At 61.8% G+C, this 21,239-nt stretch overlaps 2 protein-coding genes across 3 annotated transcripts in view; both read left to right on the forward strand.

Annotated features, from left to right (window-relative positions):
• SRCAP (Snf2 related CREBBP activator protein) overlaps positions 1-15,139 on the forward strand; it is a 124,769-nt gene extending 109,630 nt beyond the window's left edge. Inside the window, exons 30-34 of the mRNA XM_082300179.1 lie at positions 415-529; positions 1,691-1,885; positions 5,129-5,311; positions 8,756-8,839; positions 12,679-15,139. Coding sequence (XP_082156305.1) covers positions 415-529; positions 1,691-1,885; positions 5,129-5,311; positions 8,756-8,839; positions 12,679-14,382 — 2,281 coding nt within the window. The 3' untranslated portion in view covers positions 14,383-15,139. The remainder of the gene's footprint in view (positions 1-414; positions 530-1,690; positions 1,886-5,128; positions 5,312-8,755; positions 8,840-12,678) is intronic.
• Positions 15,140-19,115: 3,976 nt separating this feature from the next.
• Positions 19,116-21,239, forward strand: part of RNF40 (ring finger protein 40) — an 82,288-nt gene continuing 80,164 nt past the window's right edge. For both annotated transcript variants that reach the window (XM_082300186.1, XM_082300187.1), the window contains exon 1: positions 19,116-19,136. The gene's annotated coding sequence lies outside the window, so the exon portion shown is untranslated. The remainder of the gene's footprint in view (positions 19,137-21,239) is intronic.

The raw sequence follows: 21,239 nt of genomic DNA on the forward strand, positions 1-21,239 counted from the left end.
ACCTGTCCCTCACCTGTCCCTCACCTGTCCCACCTGTCCCACCTGTCCCTCACCTGTCCCCACCTGTCCTCACCTGTCCTCACCTGTCCCTCACCTGTCCCACCTGTCCCTCACCTGTCCCTCACCTGTCCCTCACCTGTCCCCACCTGTCCCACCTGTCCCTCACCTGTCCTCACCTGTCCCTCACCTGTCCCTCACCTGTCCCCACCTGTCCCCACCTGTCCTCACCTGTCCCTCACCTGTCCCTCACCTGTCTCACCTGTCCCCACCTGTCCCACCTGTCCCACCTGTCCCACCTGTCTCACCTGTCCTCACCTGTCCCTCACCTGTCCCTCACCTGTCTCACCTGTCCCCACCTGTCTCACCTGTCCCCCACCTGTCTCACCTGTCTCACCTGTGCGTTACCTGCCGCAGGCTGATCAGCGAGCGCACGGTGGAGGAGAACATCCTCAAGAAGGCGAACCAGAAGCGGCTGCTGGGGGACATGGCCATCGAGGGCGGCAACTTCACCACCGCCTACTTCAAACAGGTGAGCGCGGACAGGTGGGACAGGTGAGGACAGGTGAGGACAGGTGGGGACAGGTGGGGACAGGTGAGGACAGGTGAGGACAGGTGGGGACAGGTGAGGGACAGGTGAGGGACAGGTGAGGGACAGGTGGGGACAGGTGAGGGACAGGTGAGGGACAGGTGAGGGACAGGTGAGGACAGGTGGGGACAGGTGGGACAGGTGGGACAGGTGAGGACAGGTGGGACAGGTGAGGACAGGTGAGGGACAGGTGAGGGACAGGTGGGACAGGTGAGGGCGGGACCAGGTGAGGGCAGGGTGGGAGCACCCAAATTTGGGCAGTGCCAGGTGTGGGGGAAGCTCCTGGGGACACCTTGGGGGTCCAGGTGAGGCCCAGGTGTGCCCAGGTGTGCCCAGGTGTGCCCAGGTGTGCAGGGCACCCAAATTTGGGGGCTTTAGGTGAGATCCTGCTGTGCCCAGATGTGCCCAGGTGGCCCCAAATGGGGTTCCAGGTGTGCCCAGGTGTGCCCAGGTGTCCTCAGCTACTCCCAGGTGCCCCCAGGTGGCCCCAGATGCCCCCAAATGGAGTCTCAGGTGTCTCCAGATGTCCCCAGGTGCCCCCAAACGGGGTCTCAGGTGTGCCCAGGTGTGCCCAGGTGTCCCCAAATGGGGTCTCAGATGCCCCCAGGTGCCCTCAGGTGTCCTGAGATGCCCCCAGATGGGATCCCAGGTGTGCCCAGGTGTGCCCAGGTGCCCCCAAACGGGGTCTCAGGTGTGCCCAGGTGTCCCCAGATGCCCCCAAATGGGGTCTGAGATGTCCCCAAATGTCCCCAACTGTGCCCAGGTGTGCCCAGGTGTCCCCAAACAGGGTTTCAGGTGTGCCCAGGTGCCCCCAGATGCCCCCAAATGGGGTCTGAGATGTCCCCAGGTGTGCCCAGGTGCCCCCAGGTGTCCCCAAATGGGGCCTCAGATGCCCCCAGCTGTCCCCAGATGCCCCCAAATGGGGTCTGAGGTGTCCCTAGATGTCCCCAGGTGTGCCCAGGTGCCCCCAGGTGCCACCCAGGTGCGCCCAGGTGTGCCCAGGTGCCACCCAAGTGCCCCCAGGTGCCACCCAGGTGTGCCCAGGTGTGCCCAGGTGTGCCCAGGTGCCACCCAGGTGCCACCCAGGTGTGCCACGCCCCGCAGCAAACCATCCGCGAGCTGTTCGACATGGCCCCCGAGGAGCCGCCCCGCGAGCGCGACCGGGACGGGGACAAGGACGGCGACCGGGACGGGGACCGGGACCGGGACCGGGACAGGGACAGGGACAGGGACAGGGACGGCCCCGCCGAGGACGACGAGGACCCCGCGGCCACCAGGAGGACGCACATCCTGGAGCAGGTGAGGGACACCTGGGGGGACACCTGGGGGTGGCACCTGGGGGTGGCACCTGGGCGGGGGCGGCGACGGCGTGGATGGGTCTGCGATGGCCTCAAATGTCCCCGAAATGTCCCCGAAATGTCCCCGAAATGTCCTCAAAATGTTCTCAATGGTCTCAATGGTTCCCAGTGTCCTCAGGGTCTCCAGTGTCCAGCAGGGTCCGCAATGTCCAGCAAGGTCCCCAGGGTCCCCAGGGTCCGCAGTGTCCAGCACGGTCCTCAGTGTCCAGCAGGGTCCCCAATGTCCCCAATGTCCAGCAGGGTCCCCAATGTCCAGCAGGGTCCCCAGTGTCCAGCAGGGTCCCCAGTGTCCCCAATGTCCAGCAGGGTCCCCAATGTCCAGCAGGGTCCCCAGTGTCCAGCAAGGTCCCCAGTGTCCCCAATGTCCAGCAGGGTCCCCAGTGTCCAGCAGGGTCCCCAGTGTCCCCAATGTCCAGCAGGGTCCCCAATGTCCAGCAGGGTCCCCAGTGTCCAGCAAGGTCCCCAGTGTCCCCAATGTCCAGCAGGGTCCCCAATGTCCAGCAGGGTCCCCAGTGTCCAGCAGGGTCCCCAGTGTCCCCAATGTCCAGCAGGGTCCCCAATGTCCAGCAGGGTCCCCAGTGTCCAGCAAGGTCCCCAGTGTCCCCAATGTCCAGCAGGGTCCCCAGTGTCCAGCAGGGTCCCCAGTGTCCCCAATGTCCAGCAGGGTCCCCAATGTCCAGCAGGGTCCCCAGTGTCCAGCAAGGTCCCCAGTGTCCCCAATGTCCAGCAGGGTCCCCAGTGTCCAGCAAGGTCCCCAGTGGCTCCAGTGTCCGCAGTGTCCAGCAGGGTCTCCAGTGTCCAGCAACGTCCGCAGTGTCCAGCAGGGGCCCCAATGGCCTCAGTGCCCAGCAGGCTCCCAATGACCATCAAAGTCCCCAGTGTCCCCAGTGTCCAGCAGGGTCCACAGTGTCCAGCAGTGTCCCCAGTGTTCCCTGGGTCCAGCAGTGTCCAGCAGTGTCCCCAGTGTCCAGCAGGGTCCCCAATGTCCAGCAAGGTCCCCAGTGTCCAGTAGGGTACTCTGTCTCCACTGTCCCCAATGTCCAGTAGGGTCCTCAGTGGCCCCAGTGTCCCCAGTGCCCCCAGTGTCCAGCAGGGTCCCCAATGTCCAGCAGGGGCCCCAATGTCCAGCAGGGGCCCCAATGGCCTCAGTGTCCAGCAGGCTCCCAATGACCATCAAAGTCCCCAGTGTCCAGCAGTGTCCCCAGTGTCCAGCAGGGTCCCCAGTGTCCAGCAGGGTCCCCAATGTCCAGCAGGCTCCCCAGTGTCCCCAATGTCCAGCACGGTCCCCAGTGTCCATCAGGCTCCCCAGTGTCCCCAGTGTCCAGCAGGGTCCCCAATGTCCCCAATGTCCCCAGTGTCCCCAATGTCCAGCAGGACTCCTGGTGTCCCCAATGTTCCCAGTGTCCCCAATGTTCCCAATGTCCAGCAGGGTCCCCAATGTCCCCAGGGTCCCCAGTGTCCATCAAAATTCCCAATGTCCATCAAAGTCCCCAATGTCCCCAGTGTCCCCAATGTCCAGCAGGACTCCTGGTGTGCCCAGTGTTCCCAATGTCCAGCAGGGTCCCCAATGTCCACAGTGTCCCCAATGTCCAGCAGGGTCCCCAATGTCCATCGAAGTCCCCAGTGTCCATCAAAGTCCCCAATGTCCATCGAAGTCCCCAGTGTCCAGCAGTGTCCCCACTGTCCATCAATGTCCCCAACGCCCCCAGTGCCCCCAATGCCCCCGATGTCCCCAACGCCCTGAATGTCCCTGACACCCCCAATGTCCCCAACGCCCCCAACACCCCAACGTCCCCAATGTCCCCAACCTCCTGAACGTCCCCAATGTCCCCAACACCTCCAACACCTCAATGTCCCCAACCCCCTGAACATCCCCAACACCCCCAATGTCCCCGACGTCCCCAACACCTCCAACACCCCCAGTGTCCCCAACACCCCGAACATCCCCAAAACCCCCTGAACGCCCCCAATGTCCCCAACATCCCCGATGTCCCCGATGTCCCCAACCCCCGACCATCCCCAATGTCCCCAACACCTCCAACATCCCCAACCCCCTGAACATCCCCAAAACCCCCGATGTCCCCAACGTCCCCGATGTCCCCAACACCTCCAACACCCCGACGTCCCCAACACCTCAATGTCCCCAATGTCCCCAATGTCTCCAACCTCCTGAACGTCCCCAATGTCCCCAACACCCTGAACATCCCCAACCCCCTCAATGTCCCCGATGTCCCCGATGTCCCCAACATCCCCGAACATCCCCAACCTCCTGAACGTCCCCAATGTCCCCAACATCTCCAACACCCCAACGTCCCCAATGTCCCCAATGTCCCCAACGTCCCCAATGTCCCCAATGTCCCCAATGTCCCCAACACCTCCAACACCCCCAGTGTCCCCAACACCCCGAACATCCCCAACACCCTGAACGCCCCCAATGTCCCCAACCCCCTGAACGTCCCCAACACCCCAAATGTCCCTGACATTCTCAGTGTCCCCAGCGTCCCGAACGTCCCCAACACCCCCAGTGTCCCCAATGTCCCCAACACCTCCAACACCCCCAGTGTCCCCAACACCCTGAACATCCCCAACACCCCCTGAACGCCCCCAATGTCCCCAACATCCCCGATGTCCCCAATGTCCCCAACACCCCGAACATCCCCAACCCCCTGAACGTCCCCAACGCCCCCAACATCTCCAACACCCCAATGTCCCCAACGTCCCCAATGTCCCCAATGTCTCCAATGTCCCCAACCCCCTGAACATCCCCAACACCCCCAATGTCCCCAACGTCCCCAACACCTCCAACACCCCCAGTGTCCCCAACACCCCGAATATCCCCAACACCCCCTGAACGCCCCCAATGTCCCCAACACCCTGAACATCCCCAACGTCCCCAACGCCCCCAGTGCCCCCAACACCCCAACATCCCCAACACCCCCAATGTCCCCAATGCCCCCAACACCCCAAATGTCCCCAACCCCCTGAACATCCCCAACCCCCTGAATGTCCCCAATGTCCCCAACACCTCCAACACCTCAATGTCCCCAACACCCCGAATATCCCCAACACCCCCTGAATGCCCCCAAAACCCCCAACGCCCCCAACGCCCCCAACACCCCCGATGTCCCCCTGACCACCACGGCGGTGCCCGATGTCCCCCTGACCACCACGGCGGTGCCCGCAGGCGCTGTGCGGGGCCGAGGACCCCGAGGACATCCGGGCGGCGTCGCAGGCGCAGGCCGAGCACGTGGCGGCGCTGGCCGAGTTCAGCGAGTCGCTGAGCCCCGAGGACGAGCGCGGCGGCGCCGACGGCCCCGAGGAGGAGCTGTCCAAGGCCGAGCAGGAGATCGCCGCCCTGGTCGAGCAGGTCCGGCCGGCGCCGGGGACTTCTGGGGGTGGTTTTGGAGGGGATTTGGGGTGGTTTGGGGGAGTTATGGGTCATTTAGGGGCATTCTGGGAGGTTTGGGGGAGATTTGGGGTGGTTTGGGGGAGTTTTGGGCTGGTTTAGGGTCATTTAGGGGCATTCTGGGAAGTTTGGGGGAGATTTGGGATGGTTTGGGGGAGTTTTGGGGGGTTTTGGGACGATTTGGGGTGGTTTGGGGGAGTTTTGGGCTGGTTTAGGGTCATTTAGGGGCATTCTGGGAGGTTCGGGGGAGATTTGGGGTGGTTTGGGGGAGTTTTGAGACGGTTTTGGGGTGATTTGGGATGGTTTGGGGGTGTTTTGGGATGATTTGGGGTGGTTTGGGGGAGTTTTGGGCTGGTTTAGGGTGATTTAGGGGCATTCTGGGAGGTTTGGGGGAGATTTGGGATGGTTTGGGGGTGTTTTGGGAGGATTTGGGGTGGTTTGGGGGAGTTTTGGGTGGGTTTGGGGTCATTTCGGGGCATTCTGGGAGGTTTGGGGGAGATTTGGGATGGTTTAGGGTCATTTCGGGGCATTCTGGGAGGTTCGGGGGAGATTTGGGGTGGTTGTGGGGAGTTTTGAGACGGTTTTGGGGTGATTTGGGATGGTTTGGGGGAGTTTTGGGGGGTTTTGGGACGATTTGGGGTGGTTTGGGGGAGTTTTGGGCTGGTTTGGGGGGGGGTTGGGGTGATTTGGGGTGGTTTAGGGAGTTTTAGGATGGTTTAGGGTCATTTAGGGGCATTTTGGGAGGTTTGGGGGAGATTTGGGATGGTTTGGGGGAGTTTGGGGGGGTTTTGGGACGATTTGGGGTGGTTTGGGGGAGTTTTGAGACGGTTTTGGGGTGATTTGGGGTGGTTTGGGGGAGTTTTGGGCTGGTTTAGGGTCATTTAAGGGCGTTCTGGGAGGTTTGGGGGGTTTTGGGACGATTTGGAGTGGTTTGGGGGAGTTTTGGGCTGGTTTAGGGTCATTTAGGGGCATTCTGGGAGGTTCGGGGGAGATTTGGGGTGGTTTGGGGGAGTTTTAGGATGGTTTAGGGTCATTTTGGGGCATTTTGGGAGGTTTGGGGGAGATTTGGGATGGTTTGGGGGAGTTTTGGGGGGTTTTGGGACGATTTGGGGTGGTTTGGGGGAGTTTTGAGACAGTTTTGGGGTGATTTGGGGAGGTTTGGGGGAGTTTTGGGCTGGTTTGGGGGTGTTTTGGGATGATTTGGGGTGGTTTGGGGGAGTTTTGGGATGGTTTAGGGTGGTTTGGGAGAGTTTTGGGATGGTTTAGGGTGGTTTGGGAGAGTTTTGGGATGGTTTAGGGTCATTTCGGGGCATTCTGGGAGGTTTGGGGGAGATTTGGGGTGGTTTGGGGGAGTTTTGGGGGGTTTGGGGACGATTTGGGGTGGTTTGGGGGAGATTTGGGCCGGTTTGGGGGTGTTTTGGGATGATTTGGGGTGGTTTGGGGGAGTTTTGGGCTGGTTTAGGGTGATTTAGGGGCATTCTGGGAGGTTTGGGGGAGATTTGGGATGGTTTGGGGGAGTTTTGGGAGGATTTGGGGTGGTTTGGGGGAGTTTTGGGCTGGTTTGGGGTCATTTAGGGGCATTTTGGGAGGTTTGGGGGAGATTTGGGATGGTTTGGGGGAGTTTTGGGGGGTTTTGGGACGATTTGGGGTGGTTTGGGGGAGATTTGGGCTGGTTTAGGGTCATTTAGGGGCATTCTGGGAGGTTCGGGGGAGTTTTGGGGAGTTTTGGGACGATTTGGGGTGGTTTGGGGTGGTTTGGGGGAGTTTTGGGATGGTTCGTGGTCATTTCGGGGCATTCTGGGAGGTTTGGGGGAGATTTGGGGTGGTTTGGGGGAGTTACGGGATGGTTCGTGGGGGGTTTTGGGGTGATTTGGGGTGGTTTGGGGGAGATTTGGGATGGTTTTGGGAAGGTTTGGGAGGATTTGGGGGATTCTTGGGGCGATTTGGGGGGGATTTGGGGGCGTTTTGGGATGATTTAGGGGTGTTTTGGGAGTATTTCAGATGGTTTAGGGGAGTTTTGGAATGATTTTGGGGCATTTTGGGACGGTTTGGGGTCATTTAGGTGCATTCCGGGAGGTTTGGGGGATTTTTGGGGTGATTTAGGGTCACTTAGGGTCATTTTGGGATGGTTTAGGGACGTTTCAGGATTTGGGGGAGATTTGGGGCATTTTGGGATGATTTAGGATCACTTAGGGTTGGTCTGGGATGGTTTTGGGGTGTTTTGAGATGATTAAGGGGCAATTTGGGATGATTTAGGGGCATTTTGGGATGGTTTAGGGGCATTCTGGGAGGTTTGGAGGGGTTTTGGGGCGATTTTGGGATGATTTAGGGGAGTTTTGGGATGATTTAGGGGCGTTATGGGACACGCTGGGAATATTTAGGGGAATTACGGGATGATTTTGGGGCGTTTTGGGGGCATTAGGGGAGTTTGGGGATGGTTTCAGGGCGTTTGGGGGCATTTTGGGACAATTTAGGGGAATTTTGGGGTGATTTGGGGGGATTTTGGGGCGTTTTGGGGTGGTTTAGGGGAGTTTTGGGATGATTTAGAGGGATTTAGGGACATCTTGGGAGTTTTGGGGTGTTTAGGGTCAGTTGGGGTTATTTTGGGATGGTTTGGGGGCATTTTGGGATGATTTGGGGGCATGTTGGGATCTCTAGGAGCATTTTGGGATGATTTGGAGGCATTTGGGGATGATTTGGAGGCATTTTGGGATCCTTAGGAGCATTTTCAATGATTTCGGGGCATTTTGGGATGATTTGGGGGCATTTGGGGATCTCTAGGAGCCTTTTGGGATGATTTGGGGGCATTTTGGGATCCTTAGGAGCATTTTCAATGATTTAGGGGCATTTTGGGATTATTTGGGGGCATTTTCAATGATTTCGGGGCATTTTGGGATGATTTGGGGGCATTTGGGGATGATTTGGGGGCATTTTCAATGATTTTGGGGCATCTGGGGATGATTTTGGTATGATTTTGGGATGATTTGGGGGCATTTTGGGATGATTTGGGGGTATTTTGGGATGATTTTAGGGCATTTTCAATGATTTTCAATGATTTTGGGGATGATTTTAGGGCATTTTCAATGATTTTGGGGCATCTGGGGATGATTTTGGGGCATTTTGGGATGATTTGGGGGCATTGGGGACATCGGTTTGGGGGGGTCCTGGTGGTCAAGTGACCTCAGAGACCCAAATTTGGGGGTCCCAGGTGACCTCAAGTGACCCCAAATTTGGGGGTCCCCCTCCCTTTCCCCCCTCCCCCATTATTTTGGGGGGGTTTTGGGGGGTCCTGGGGGGCTTTGGGGGGGTCCAGCAGAGCCGGGATTTTTTTGGGGGGGGCTCCAGGGGGGTTCAGGGATATTTTGGGGGGGGGTCCCCAGGTGCTGACCCCTCCCCAAATTCCAGCTGACCCCCATCGAACGTTACGCCATGAACTTCCTGGAGGCCTCGCTCGAGGACGTCAGCAGGGAGGAGCTCAAGCAGGCCGAGGTGGGGGAGGGGGGCTTTGGGGGGGTCCTGGGGGGGTTTTGGGGGGTCCCAGAGGGGTTTGGGGGGTCCTAGATCGGTTTGGGGGGGGTCCCAGAGGGGTTTGAGGGGGTCCTGGAGGGGTTGGGGGGGTCCTGGGGGGCTTTTGGGGGGGTCTCAGGAGGTTTGGGGGGGGTCCCAGAGGGATTTTGGGGGGTCCTGGGAGGCTTTTGGGGGGTTTCAAGACGTTTTGGGGGGTCCGGGGGGGGTTTGGGTGGTCCCAGAGGGATTTGGGGGGGTCCTGGGGGGGTTGGGGTGGTCCCAAAGGGCTTTTGGGGGGCCCTAGAGGAGTTGGGGGGGGTCTCAGGAGGTTTTGGGGGGTCCCAGAGGGGTTTGAGGGGGTCCTGGGGGGGTCCCAGAGGGATTTTGGGGGGTCCAGAGGGGTTTGGGGGGTCCTGGGGGGGTTTCAGGGGGTCCTAGATGGGTTTGGGGGGGCCCTGGAGGGATTGGGGGGGGTCTCAAGAGGCTTTGGGGAGTCCCAGAGGGATTTTTGGGGGGTCCCAGAGGGGTTTTGGGGGGTCCCAGAGGGGTTTGGGGGGTCCTCGGGGGGTCCCAGAGGGGTTTGGGGGGGCCTAGAGGGGTTGGGGGGGTCCTGGGGGGCTTTGGGGGGTCCTGAGAGGCTTTTGGGGGGGTCTCAGGAGGTTTTGGGGGGGGGTCCCAGAGGGATTTTGGGGGTCCTGAGAGGCTTTTGGGGGGTCTCAAGACATTTTGGGGGGTCCCAGAGCGGTTTTGGGGGGTCCCAGAGGGGTTTGGGGGGTCCTGGGGGGGTCCCAGAGGGGTTTTGGGGGGTCCCAGAGGGGTTTGGGGGGTCCTGGGGGGGTCCCAGAGGGGTTTGGGGGGGCCTAGAGGGGTTGGGGGGGTCCTGGGGGGCTTTGGGGGATCCTGAGAGGCTTTTGGGGGGGTCTCAGGAGGTTTTGGGGGGGGTCCCAGAGGGATTTTGGGGGGTCCTGAGAGGCTTTTGGGGGGTTTCAAGACGTTTTGGGGGGTCCGGGGGGGGTTTGGGTGGTCCCAGAGGGATTTGGGGGGGTCCTGGGGGGGTTGGGGGGGGTCCCAAAGGGCTTTTGGGGGGCCCTAGAGGAGTTGGGGGGGGGTCTCAGGAGGTTTTGGGGGGTCCCAGAGGGGTTTTGGGGGGTCCTGAGAGGATTTTGGGGGGTCCTGAGAGGCTTTTGGGGGGGTCTCAAGACATTTTGGGGGGTCCCAGAGCGGTTTTGGGGGCTCCAGAGGGATTTGGGGGGTCCTGGGGGGGTTTCAGGGGGTCCTAGATGGGTTTGGGGGGGCGTTGGAGGGTTTTGGGGGGGGTCTCAAGAGGCTTTGGGGGGTCCCAGAGGGATTTTTGGGGGTCTTGAGAGACTTTTGGGGGGTCTCAAGACATTTTGGGGGGTCCCAGAGGGGTTTTGGGGGGTCCCAGAGGGGTTTGGGGGGGTCCTCGGGGGGTCCCAGAGGGGTTTGGGGGGGCCTAGAGGGGTTGGGGAGGTCCTGGGGGGCTTTGGGGGATCCTGAGAGGCTTTTGGGGGGTCTCAGGAGGTTTTGGGGGGGGTCCCAGAGGGATTTTTGGGGGGTCCCAGAGGGGTTTGAGGGGGTCCTGGGGGGGTCCCAGAGGGGTTTGGGGGGGCCTAGAGGGGTTTGGGGGGTCCAGGGGGGCTTTGGGGGGTCCTGAGAGGCTTTTGAGGGGTTTCAAGACGTTTTGGGGGGTCCGGGGGGGGTTTGGGTGGTCCCAGAGGGATTTGGGGGGGTCCTGGGGGGGTTGGGGGGGGTCCCAAAGGGCTTTTGGGGGGCCCTAGAGGAGTTGGGGGGGGGTCTCAGGAGGTTTTGAGGGGTCCCAGAGGGGTTTGAGGGGGTCCTGGGGGGGTCCCAGAGGGATTTTGGGGGTCCTGAGAGGCTTTTGGGGGGGTCTCAAGACATTTTGGGGGGGTACCAGAGCGGTTTTGGGGGGTCCTGATGGGTTTTGGGGGGGTCCCAGAGGGATTTTGGGGGGCCCCAGAGGGGTTTGGGGGGATTTGGGGGGTCCCAGAGGGGTTTGGGGGGTCTTGAGAGGCTTTTGGGGGGGGTCTCAAGAGGTTTTGGGGGGTCCCAGAGAGGTTTTGGGGGGTCCTGGAGGGATTTTGGGGGTCTCTGGGGGATCTTGGGGGGGTTCCAGGGGGGTTTGGGGGGGTCCTGGGGGGGCCTTGGGGGGTCCCAGAGGGGTTTGGGGGGTCCTGGGGGGCTTTTGGGGAATCCTGAAGGGTCTGGGAGGGGTCCCCATAAATTGGGGGGGGGGTCCCAAAATGGATTTGGGGGTCCCAAAATGGGTCTGGGGGGGGCCCAAAAATGGATTTGGGGGTCCCAAAATGGGTCTGGGGGCTTCCAAATGGGTCTGGGGGGTCCCTTTAAATTGGGGAGGGGTCTTTTAGATTGGAAGAATCCATTTGAGTTTTTGGGGGGGTCCCAAAATGGGTCTGGGGCTCTCAAAAACTTGAGGGGGGGTCCCAAAATGGGTCTGGGGGGTTCCCTTTAAATTGAGGAGGGGTCTTCTGGATTGGAAGAATCCATTTGGGGCTTTGGAGGGGGGGGTCCAGAATGGATTTGGGGGTCCCAAAATGGATCTGGGGGCTTCCAAATGGGTCTGGGGGGTTCCTTTTAAATTGGGGAGGGGTCTTTTAGATTGGAAGAATCCATTTCAGTTTGGGGGGGTCCCAAAATGGGTCTGGGGGTTCCCTTTAAATTGAGGAGGGGTCTTTTAGATTGGAAGAATCCATTTGGGGTTTGGGGGGGGGGGTCCCAAAATGGGTCTGGGGGTTCCCTTTAAATTGGGGAGGGGTCTTTTAGATTGGAAGAATCCATTTGAGTTTGGGGGGGGTCCCAAAATGGGTCTGGGGCTTTCAAAAACTTGAGGGGGGTCCCAAAATGGGTCTGGGGGGTTCCCTTTAAATTGAGGAGGGGTTTTTTAGATTGGAAGAATCCATTTGAGTTTGGGGGGGGTCCCAAAATGGGTCTGGGGGGTTCCCTTTAAATTGAGGAGGGGTCTTTTAGATTGGAAGAATCCATTTGAGTTTGGGGGGGGTCCCAAAATGGGTCTGGGGCTCTCAAAAACTTGAGGGGGGGTCCCAAAATGGGTCTGGGGGGTTCCCTTTAAATTGAGGAGGGGTCTTTTAGATCGGAAGAATCCATTTGGGGCTTTGGAGGGGGGGGTCCAGAATGGATTTGGGGGTCCCAAAATGGGTCTGGGGGCTTCCGAATGGGTCTGAGGGGTTCCCTTTAAATTGAGGAGGGGTCTTTTAGATTGGAAGAATCCATTTAGGGATTTGGGGGGGGTCCCAAAATGGGTCTGGGGGTTCCCTTTAAATTGAGAAGGGGTCTTTTAGATTGGAAGAATCCATTTAGGGATTTGGGGGGGGGGTCCCAAAATGGGTCTGGGGGCTTCCAAATGGGTCTGGAGGGGTCCCTTTAAATTGAGGAGGGGTCTTTTAGATTGGAAGAATCCATTTAGGGATTTGGGGGGGGGTCCCAAAATGGGTCTGGGGGGTTCCTTTTAAATTGAGGAGGGGTCTTTTAGATTGGAAGAATCCATTTGGGGTTTGGGGGGGTGGGGTCCCAAAATGGGTCTGGGGGTTCCCTTTAAATTGAGGAGGGGTCTTTTAGATTGGAAGAATCCATTTGAGTTTGGGGGGGGGTTCAGGGGGGTGTTCAACCCCAAAAACTCGGGGGGGGTGGGCGGATTTTGATGGATTTGATTGCTGGGGGGACGGATTCTTTTTTTTTGGGGGGGGGGGTCCCCAATTGGGTCTGGGGTCTCAGGCAGCCCCTCCCCCCCCCCCCCCCCACAGGAGCAAGTGGAGGCCGCCCGCAAGGACATCGACCAGGCCAAGGGGGGAGGGGGCCGCTTCCGGCTGCCCCCCCAGGAGGGCGAGGAGGAGGAGGAGGAGGAGGAGGAGGAGGAGGAAGAGCCCCGAGGGGCCCCCCCGGCGGGGGGGGGAGGGGTGGCGGCGGCGGCGGCGGGGGGAGGAGGGGGAGGGGCTGGCGGTGGGGGAGGGGCGGGAGGGGAGGAGGAGGCGGCCGAGAGGGGGGGGTCCCGCAAGGCTCGGAGGGCTCGGGGACCCCCCCGCCCCTCCCCCGCCGAGCGGCCGGGGACCCGCGCCAGCCAGCGGCTGCGGGGGGCGGCGGTGACGTCAGCGGTGACGTCATCGGCGGCGTCATCGGCCGCGGCGGCCGAGCCCGGCGAGGCGACGTCGTCGCCGCCCCCTCGCGTGACGTCATCGCCGCCGCCGCCCCCCCCTCTCCCGGTGACGTCGCAGCCGCCGGCGGTGACGTCATCGCCGCCCCGGGCGACCTCGCCCGCCCCTCCCCCGCCCGCCTCCCCCCCGCCCCCTCCCGTGACGTCACCGCCTCCCCCCACGACGCCCCCGCCCCCTCCCGTGACGTCACCGCCGCCCACCCCGCCCCCTCCCGTGACGTCGCCGCCGGCCCCTCCCCCGCCCGCCGCCTCCCCTCCCCCCTCCGCGCCCTCCCCTCCCCCCGCCGCCCCCTCCCCGGCGCCCCCCCCGTCCCCGGCGGAAGGGGGAGGGGCTCCCCCGGCCGAGCCCGCCCCGGCCCGCCCCTCCCCCACCCCGCCCGCCCCTCCCCCGCGGCGCCGCCGCAGCGCCGACGTCGAGATCCGGCAGGGCCGAGGCTCCGGCCCCGCGGCCAAAGTGCTGCGGACGCTGCCCGGCCGCCTGGTGACCGTCCTGGAGACCCCCCCCCAACTGACCGGCAGCGGGGGAGGGGCCCCGCGCTCCCGGCGCCGCCCCCGCGACCCCGCCCAGGCCGCCCCTCCCCCACCCGCCCCTTCCTCCTCCTCCTCCTCCTCCTCCTCTTCCTCCGCCCCTCCTCCCAAGCGCCGCCGCGGCCGCCCCCCCAAGCGGCGCCTGCTGGGTGGGGGAGGGGCCCGGCACCGCCGGCACCGCCCGGGCACCCCCCAGCAGCGCCCCGCCCCCGCCGCCGAGGGCCGCCGGCGCCGCCGCGGGCGCCCCACGCGGGGCACGGGCGGGGGTGGGGCGGGGCAGTCGCCGCCCCGCAAGCGCCGCCGGGGCCGCCCGCCCAAGATGGCGTCGCCCGAACGTGGCGGGGGAGGGGGCTCCGGACCTCCCAGCCCCCGCCCGGCCTCGCCCGCGCCCCCCAGGACCACCCGGGGAAGGCCCGGAGCCCCCCTGGCCCCGCCCCTGCAGCGCGAGCCCCGGAGGAGGCCGCGCCCCCCCGAGGACGGCGGCAACGAGGAGGAGGGCGGGGCGGCGGGGGGAGGGGCGCAGAGGAGGAAAGAGCCCCTCCCCCCACCCCCGGCCAAGCGGCGTCGCGGGGGAGGGGCCTCCGAGCAAGCCCCGCCCGCCCGGAGGCGGCGTCGGGGGAGGGGGTCCCCCGCGGCCCCGCCCCGCCGGCTGCAGCCCCCCCGGCGCTGCGCGGCCGCCGCGGCGCCCCCGGCGCAGGGAGGGGGAGGGGCGGCCCCCCAGGACCCCCCCGCGGGGGCGGCGCTGAGGGGGAGGAAGGCCAAGACGTGACGGGCGGAGGAGGTGGGGGAGGGGGGAGCAAGATGGCCGACGGGGCGGCCGAGGAACGGTTGAGGGGGGACAAAATGGCCGGCGGTGGACCTGGAACGGCTGAGTGACCTCTGATTGACCCCAAGATGGCCGCCACAGTGAGCTTTGGGTGACCCCAAGATGGCTGCCATGGTGATCTCTGAGTGACCCCAAGACAGCAGCCACAGTGACCTCTGAGTGACCCCAAGATGGCTGATATGGTGACCTCTGAGTGACCCCAAGAAGGGTGACATGGTGACCTTTGAGTGACCCCAAGATGGCTGACACGGTGACCTTTGAATGACCCCAATATGGCCAACACAGTGACCACCGGGTAGCCGCAATATGGCTGACACGGTGACCTCTGAATGACCCCAATATGGCTGACACGGTGACCTTTGAGTGACCCCCAGATGGCCACCACAATGACCTCTGGGTGACCCCACCATGGCTGCCACAGTGACCTTTGAGTGACCCTAAGATGGTTGACACCGTGACCTCTGAAGGACCTCAAGATGGCCGCCAGGGTGACCTCGGAATGACACCATCATGGCCGCCACAGTGACCTCTGAGTGACCCCAACATGGCCACCAGTGTGACCTTTGATTGACCCCAAGATGGCAAACACAATGACCTCTGAATGACCCCAAGATGGCCGCCACAGTGACTCTAAATGACCCCAGCATGGCCAATGAAGTGACCTTTGATTGACTTCAATATGGCTGACACAGTGACCTCTGAGTGACCCCAACATGGCTGATGCAGTGACCTCCAAATGACCACAACATGGCCGCCACCGTGACCTCTGAATGACCCCAACATGGCCGACACCGTGACCTTTGAGTGACCCCAAGACTGCCAACATGGTCAGCCCAACATGGCTGCCACAGTGACCTCTGAGTGACCCCAAGATGGCCACCACGGTGACCCTTGAGTGACCCCAAGATGGCCGGCACAGTGGCCTCTGAATGACCCCAAGATGGCCGACACCATGACCTTTGAGTGACCCCAAGATGGCTGCGACAATGACCTTTGGGTGACCCCAACATGGCCGCCATGGTGACCTCTGAGTGACCCTAAGATGGCCACCACAGTGACCTTTGAGTGACCCCAACATGGCTGATGCAGTGACCTCCAACTGACCCCAACATGGCCGCCACCGTGACCTCTGAATGACCCCAAGATGGCCGACACCGTGACCTTTGAGTGACCCCAACATGGCTGCCACAGTGACCTCTGAGTGACCCCAACATGGCCGCCACGGTGACCTCTGGATGACCCCAAGATGGCCGCCATTGCTCCTCCCATTATCTCTGCAATGATTCCAAGATGGCCGCCTCGGCGATCCATGACGTCACTTCCGGCAGCCATCTTGGACCTGGTGACATCACTGCGGGCGGCCATCTTGACGTGTGATCTGCACGGTGGCGGCCATCTTGGATACGGTGACGTCAGATCCGGCGGCCATCTTGAACTCTGACATCACCACCGTTACCTCCGTGACGTCACCAGCGGCGGCCATCATGAAAGCGGTGACGTCACAAGCGGCCATCTTGTTTTCCCAGCAGCCATCTTGACTCCGCTCCACACCTGACCCGGCGGCCATCTTGACCATGAGCAGAGTTCAGAAACTTGGCAGCCATCTTGTTTCTTGGCGGCCATCTTGTTTTCCAGCGGCCATCTTGTTTCCCGGTGGCCATCTTGTTTCCCGGTGGCCATCTTGACCAACCCAGTGGCCATCTTGACCATGAGCAGAGCCCAGCACCTGGCGACCATCTTGGCCAATCCGGCGGCCATGTTGTCTCCTTGCAGCCATCTTGACAGTGACAGCAAGGAAGCCCGGTGGCCATCTTGACCGCTCTGGCAGCCATCTTGTTTCCCAGCAGCCATCTTGACCCACTCAATGCCTGAGCCAGCGGCCATCTTGGCCACCCTGGCGGCCATCTCGACCACGAGCAGAGCCCAGAAACCCAGCGGCCATCTTGTTTCCTGGCAGCCATCTTGACTCTGCTCCACACCTGGCTTGGCGGCCATCTTGACCGCTCATCACGTGACCCGGCAGCCATCTCAACCACGAGCAGAGCCCAGAACCCAGCGGCCATCTTGCTTCCCGGTGGCCATCTTGTCTCCTTGCAGCCATCTTGACAGCGACACCAAGGAAGCCTGGCGGCCATCTTGACCACCTTGGTGGCCATCTTGACCGCTCATCACGTGACCCGGCAGCCATCTTGACCACAAGCAGAGCCTAGAAGCCTGGCGGCCATCTTGACAGCGACAGCAAGGAAACCTGGTGGCCATCTTGACCGCCCTGGCGGCCATTTTGTTCCCCAGCAGCCATCTTGACCCACTCCACACCCAACCCAACCACCATCTTGACCAGCCCGGCGGCCATCTTGCCTCCTCTCCACGCCCAACCCAGCCGCCATCTTGACCAACCCAGCGGCCATCTTGACCCACTCCACGCCAGACCCAGCCGCCATCTTGACCAACCTCCATCTCGCCTCCTCCCGCCAACCTTCCCTGACTTCCGGCGGCCATCTTGTCCCCTGGCGGCCATCTTGCCTGCCGGGCGGCCATCTTGTTTTCAGGACCCGGCGCAGCAGAGTCGGGGGAGGGGGGTGGGGGCAGGGAAAGGGGTGGGGGGAGGGGTGCCAGGGGTGGGGGAGGGGCAGTTTTTCCCCCCCCGTGTCCCCCCCGACCCCCCCGATGTAAAATAGGTTCCTTTTGAACCCGATCTATGCAAAGGTGCTTTGTGCTGGGCCCGGGGGGGGGGTGGGGGAGGGGGAGGGAGGGGTGGGGGGGAGGGGGAGGGGGATGGGCGGATTCCCGGTGGGGGGAGGGGTCCTCAGGGGGTGTCGCCGCCCCTCCCCCACCCCGGGCAGGCGGCGGTCGGAGCTTTTCCTGCGATGAATAAAACAAAAAAGGGTTAAAAATCGAGAGTTTGGGGGACCCCCCCCCCCCCCGGCTCCGGGAGGGTTTTGGGGGGTGGGGGAGGGGATTTGGGGGGTCCCAGAGGGGTCTGGGGGGATTTTTGGGGGTCCCCAGGAGGATTTTGGGGTCCCTTTTGGGGGTCTGGGGATTTTGGGGGGCTCTCTGAATGGTCCTGGGGGGTCCCTGAGGATTTGGGGGGCTCTGGGGGGGATTTTGGGGTCCCTTTTGGGGATTTGAATATTCTGGGGGGGTTCTGGGGGGGTCCCTGAGGATTTTGGGGGGTCCCAGAGGGGTCTGGGGGGGATTTTGGGGGTCCCCGGGGGGGTTGGGGTCCCTTTTCGGGGGGTTGAGGGTTTTTGGGGGGGTCCGGGGGGGTCCCAGAGGATTTGGGGGGGTCCCAGCGGCGTCAGGGGGAATTTTGGGGGTCCCCAGGAGGGTTTTGGGGTCCCTTGTGGTGATTTGAGGAGTTTTTGGGGGGTCTGAGAAGAGTTAGGGGGGTCCCAGGGGGGTTTTGGGGTCCCTTTTGGGGGTTTGAGGATTTTTGGGGGGGTCCTGGGGGGTTTGGGGGTCCCTTTTTGGGGATTTGAGGATTTTTGGGGGGGTCCTGGGGGTCCCTGAGGGTTTTTTGGGGGTCCCAGGGGGGTCTTGCGGTCTCTTTTGGGGGTCTGGGGATTTTTGGGGGGGTCCGTGAAGGGTCCTTGGGGGTCCCTGAAGATTTGGGGGGCTCTGGGGGGGATTTTGGGGTCCCTTTTTAGGGGTCTGAGAATTTTTGGGGGGGTCTTGGGGGGGGTCCCAGAGGATTTTGGGGGGTCCCAGAGGGGTCAGGGGGGGATTTTGGGGGTCCCCAGGGGGGCCTGGGGGTCCCTTTTTAGGGGTCTGAGAATTTTTGGGGGGGTCCTGGGGGGTCCCTGAGGATTTTGGGGGGTCCCAGAGGGGTCGGGAGGGATTTTGGGGGTCTCCAGGGGGGGTTTTGGGGTCCGTTTTTGGGGTTTGAGGATTTTTTGGGGGGTCCTTGAAGGGTCCTGGGGGGTCCCAGGGGGGATTTTAGGGTCCTTTTTGGGGATTTGAGGATTTTTGGGGGGGTCTGGGGGGCTCCCAGAGGATTTTGGGGGGTCCCAGAGGGGTCTGGGGGGGATTTTGGGGGTCTCCAGGGGGGGTTTTGGGGTCCGTTTTTGGGGTTTGAGGATTTTTTGGGGGGTCCTTGAAGGGTCCTGGGGGGTCCCAGGGGGGATTTTAGGGTCCTTTTTGGGGATTTGAGGATTTTTGGGGGGGTCTGGGGGGGTCCCAGAGGATTTTGGGGGGTCCCAGAGGGGTCTGGGGGGGATTTTTGGGGGTCCCCAGAGGGGTTTTGGGGTCTCTTGTGGGGATTTGATGATTTTTGGGGGGGTCTTAGGGGTTCCCGTGGATTTTTGGGGGATCCCAGAGGGGATTTGGGGGCCCCTTTTAGGGTTTGAGGATTTTCGGAGGGGTCCCTGAAGGGTCCGGGGGGGTCCCAGAGGATTTTGGGGTCCCCAAAAGTCCCGGGGGGGTTCCCCAAACCCTTTGTGGGCCCCACCTCGTCCATCGCCGCTTTAAGAGCCGCGCCTCGCCCCTTTAAGAACCGCGGGTGCCGCCTTTTACCGCCCGTTCGCCGTTACCATGGCGACAGAGGCGTGGCCAGGGGGGCTCAGCCAATCAGAACGCGCGTAGCGTCCTGTTGGGGCGTGGCCAGAGCGGCTCAGCCAATCAGGATTCGCGGGGGTGTGGCCTGCGCATGCGCGGTGCCTCCCCGCCGCTAGGCGGCGCTGACGGCGGCTCCGGCTCCGGTGAGCGCTGAGGGAGAGGGCGGGAAGGGCTCTAAAAAAACCCCTTAAAAACCCCCCCAAATCGCTGGAAATCGACCCAAAATGACCCAAAATTGCGTCGGAACCACCCCCGAAACCCCCCCGGAGCTTCTTCGGCTCGCTCCGAAGCGCCGTTCCCGCCCTCGCCCCTCAGGGTCCCCTCAGGCCGCCATTTTGGCGCCTCAGGGCGGCTTTGAGCGCTCAAAGGGCCCCAAAATGCCTCGAATTCCGCCCAAAATGCCCCGAATTCCCTCCCGCCATCCCTTCAAAGCTTCTAAATTCCAACCAGGTCCCGCTGCCGTTCAAAAAAACCCCGAATTCCCCCAAAATTTTATTCCGGGAGCGCTCGAATCTCTCGTGCGGTTCCCGCTAAGCTCCGCGCACCCCAAAATCCTCCAAATCTCCCCCAAATCTCATCTCGAGAGCCCCAAATTCCCCCAAATTTCCATCCTGGGACCCCTCCCCAAATCGCGCATGAGACTTTTCCACCTCTCCCGCCCTCAAAAGTCGCCCGAATTCCTCCCAAAATTCTTCCCTGTAAAACCAAATTCTTCTTAGGTTTTATTCCGTGGGCCCCCCAAATCCCCCAGTTTCCCCGAATTCCTCCTTTTTCACCTCAAAATCTTCTTCAATGCCCCCAGGACCTCCCAAATTCTCTCCCAGACTTCCCAAAATCCCCCCCCAGGACCCCCCAAATCCTTCTCGGACCCCCCCCAAACCACCCCAAATTCCCACCCAGGCCCCTCAAACCACCCCAAAATCCCCTCAAATCACCCCAAAATACCCTCAAACCGCCCCAAATTCTGCCCCATATCCCACCCAGGCCCCTCAAACCACCCCAAAATCCCCCAAAATCTTCCCAAATCTCCCCCCAAACCACCCCAAAATCCCCCCAAAAATCTCCCCCAGACCCTTCAAATCTCCCCCAAACCACCCCAAAATTCCCCGAAATCTTCCCAAATCTACCCCAAACCCCCTCAAAATCCCCCGAGGCCCCTCAAACCACCCCAAAATCCCCCCAAATCCCCCCAAAATCTCCCCCAGAGCCCTCAAATCCCCCCCAGGTTCCCCCAAATCCCACCCAGCCCCCCCAAAATCCCCCCAAAATCTCCCCCAGGCCCCCCAAAATCCCCCCAAAATCTTTCCTAGGCCCCTAAAACCACCCCAAAATCCCCCCAAATCCTCCCAAAATCTCCCCCAGACCCCTCAAATCACCCCAAAATCCCCCCAAATCCCCCCAAAATCTTTCCAGCCCCCCCCCAAAATCCCACCCAGCACCCCCAAAATCCTCCCCAATCCCCCCCCAAATTCTTCCAGGACCCCCAAATCCCCCCCAAAACGCCCCCAAATTCTTCCAGGATCCCCCAAACTCCCCCCAAAATGCTCCCAACCCCCCCCAAATTCTTCCAGATCCCCCCAAATCCCCCCCGACCCCCCCCCAGATTCTCCCAGGACCACCCAAACTCCCCCAAATCCCCCCAAAATCGCCCCAAATTCTCTCAGGACCCCCCACATTCCCCCCAAATTCTCCCTGGACCCCCCAAATCCCCCCAAACTTCTCCCAAAACGCCCCCAACTCGCCCTAAATTCTTCCAGGACCCCCCCCAAATCCCCCCCCAATTTTTCCAGAACCCCCCAAACTCCCCCAAGTTCCACCCAAATCCCCCCCAACCCCCCCAAACTCCCCCAAATCTCCCCCAAATTCCCCCAAATCCCCCCCAAAGTCTCCCAGGATGCCCCAAATCCCCCCCAAGTTCCCCCCCAAATTTCCCCCAAATCCCCCTCAATCCCCCCAGATTCTCCCAGAACCCCCAAACTTCCCCAAATCCCCCCCAAATTCCCCCAAATTCTCCCCAAACTCTCCCAGGACCCCCCAACCCCCCCAAATTCCCCCCAAACTTCCCCAAATTCCCCCCAAATTCCCCCAAATCCCTGCCAAATTCTCCCAGGACCGCCCAAATGCCCCCTAAATCCCCCCAAATTCTCCCAAATTCCGCCCCCAAATCCCCCCCAAATTCTCCCAGGATGCCCCGAGTTCCCCCAAAACCCCCCAAATTCCCCGAAATTCGCCCCCAGATTCTTCCC

The sequence above is a fragment of the Coloeus monedula genome (assembly GCF_965178545.1).
Source record: "Coloeus monedula genome assembly, chromosome: 37".
NCBI lineage: Eukaryota > Metazoa > Chordata > Aves > Passeriformes > Corvidae > Coloeus > Coloeus monedula.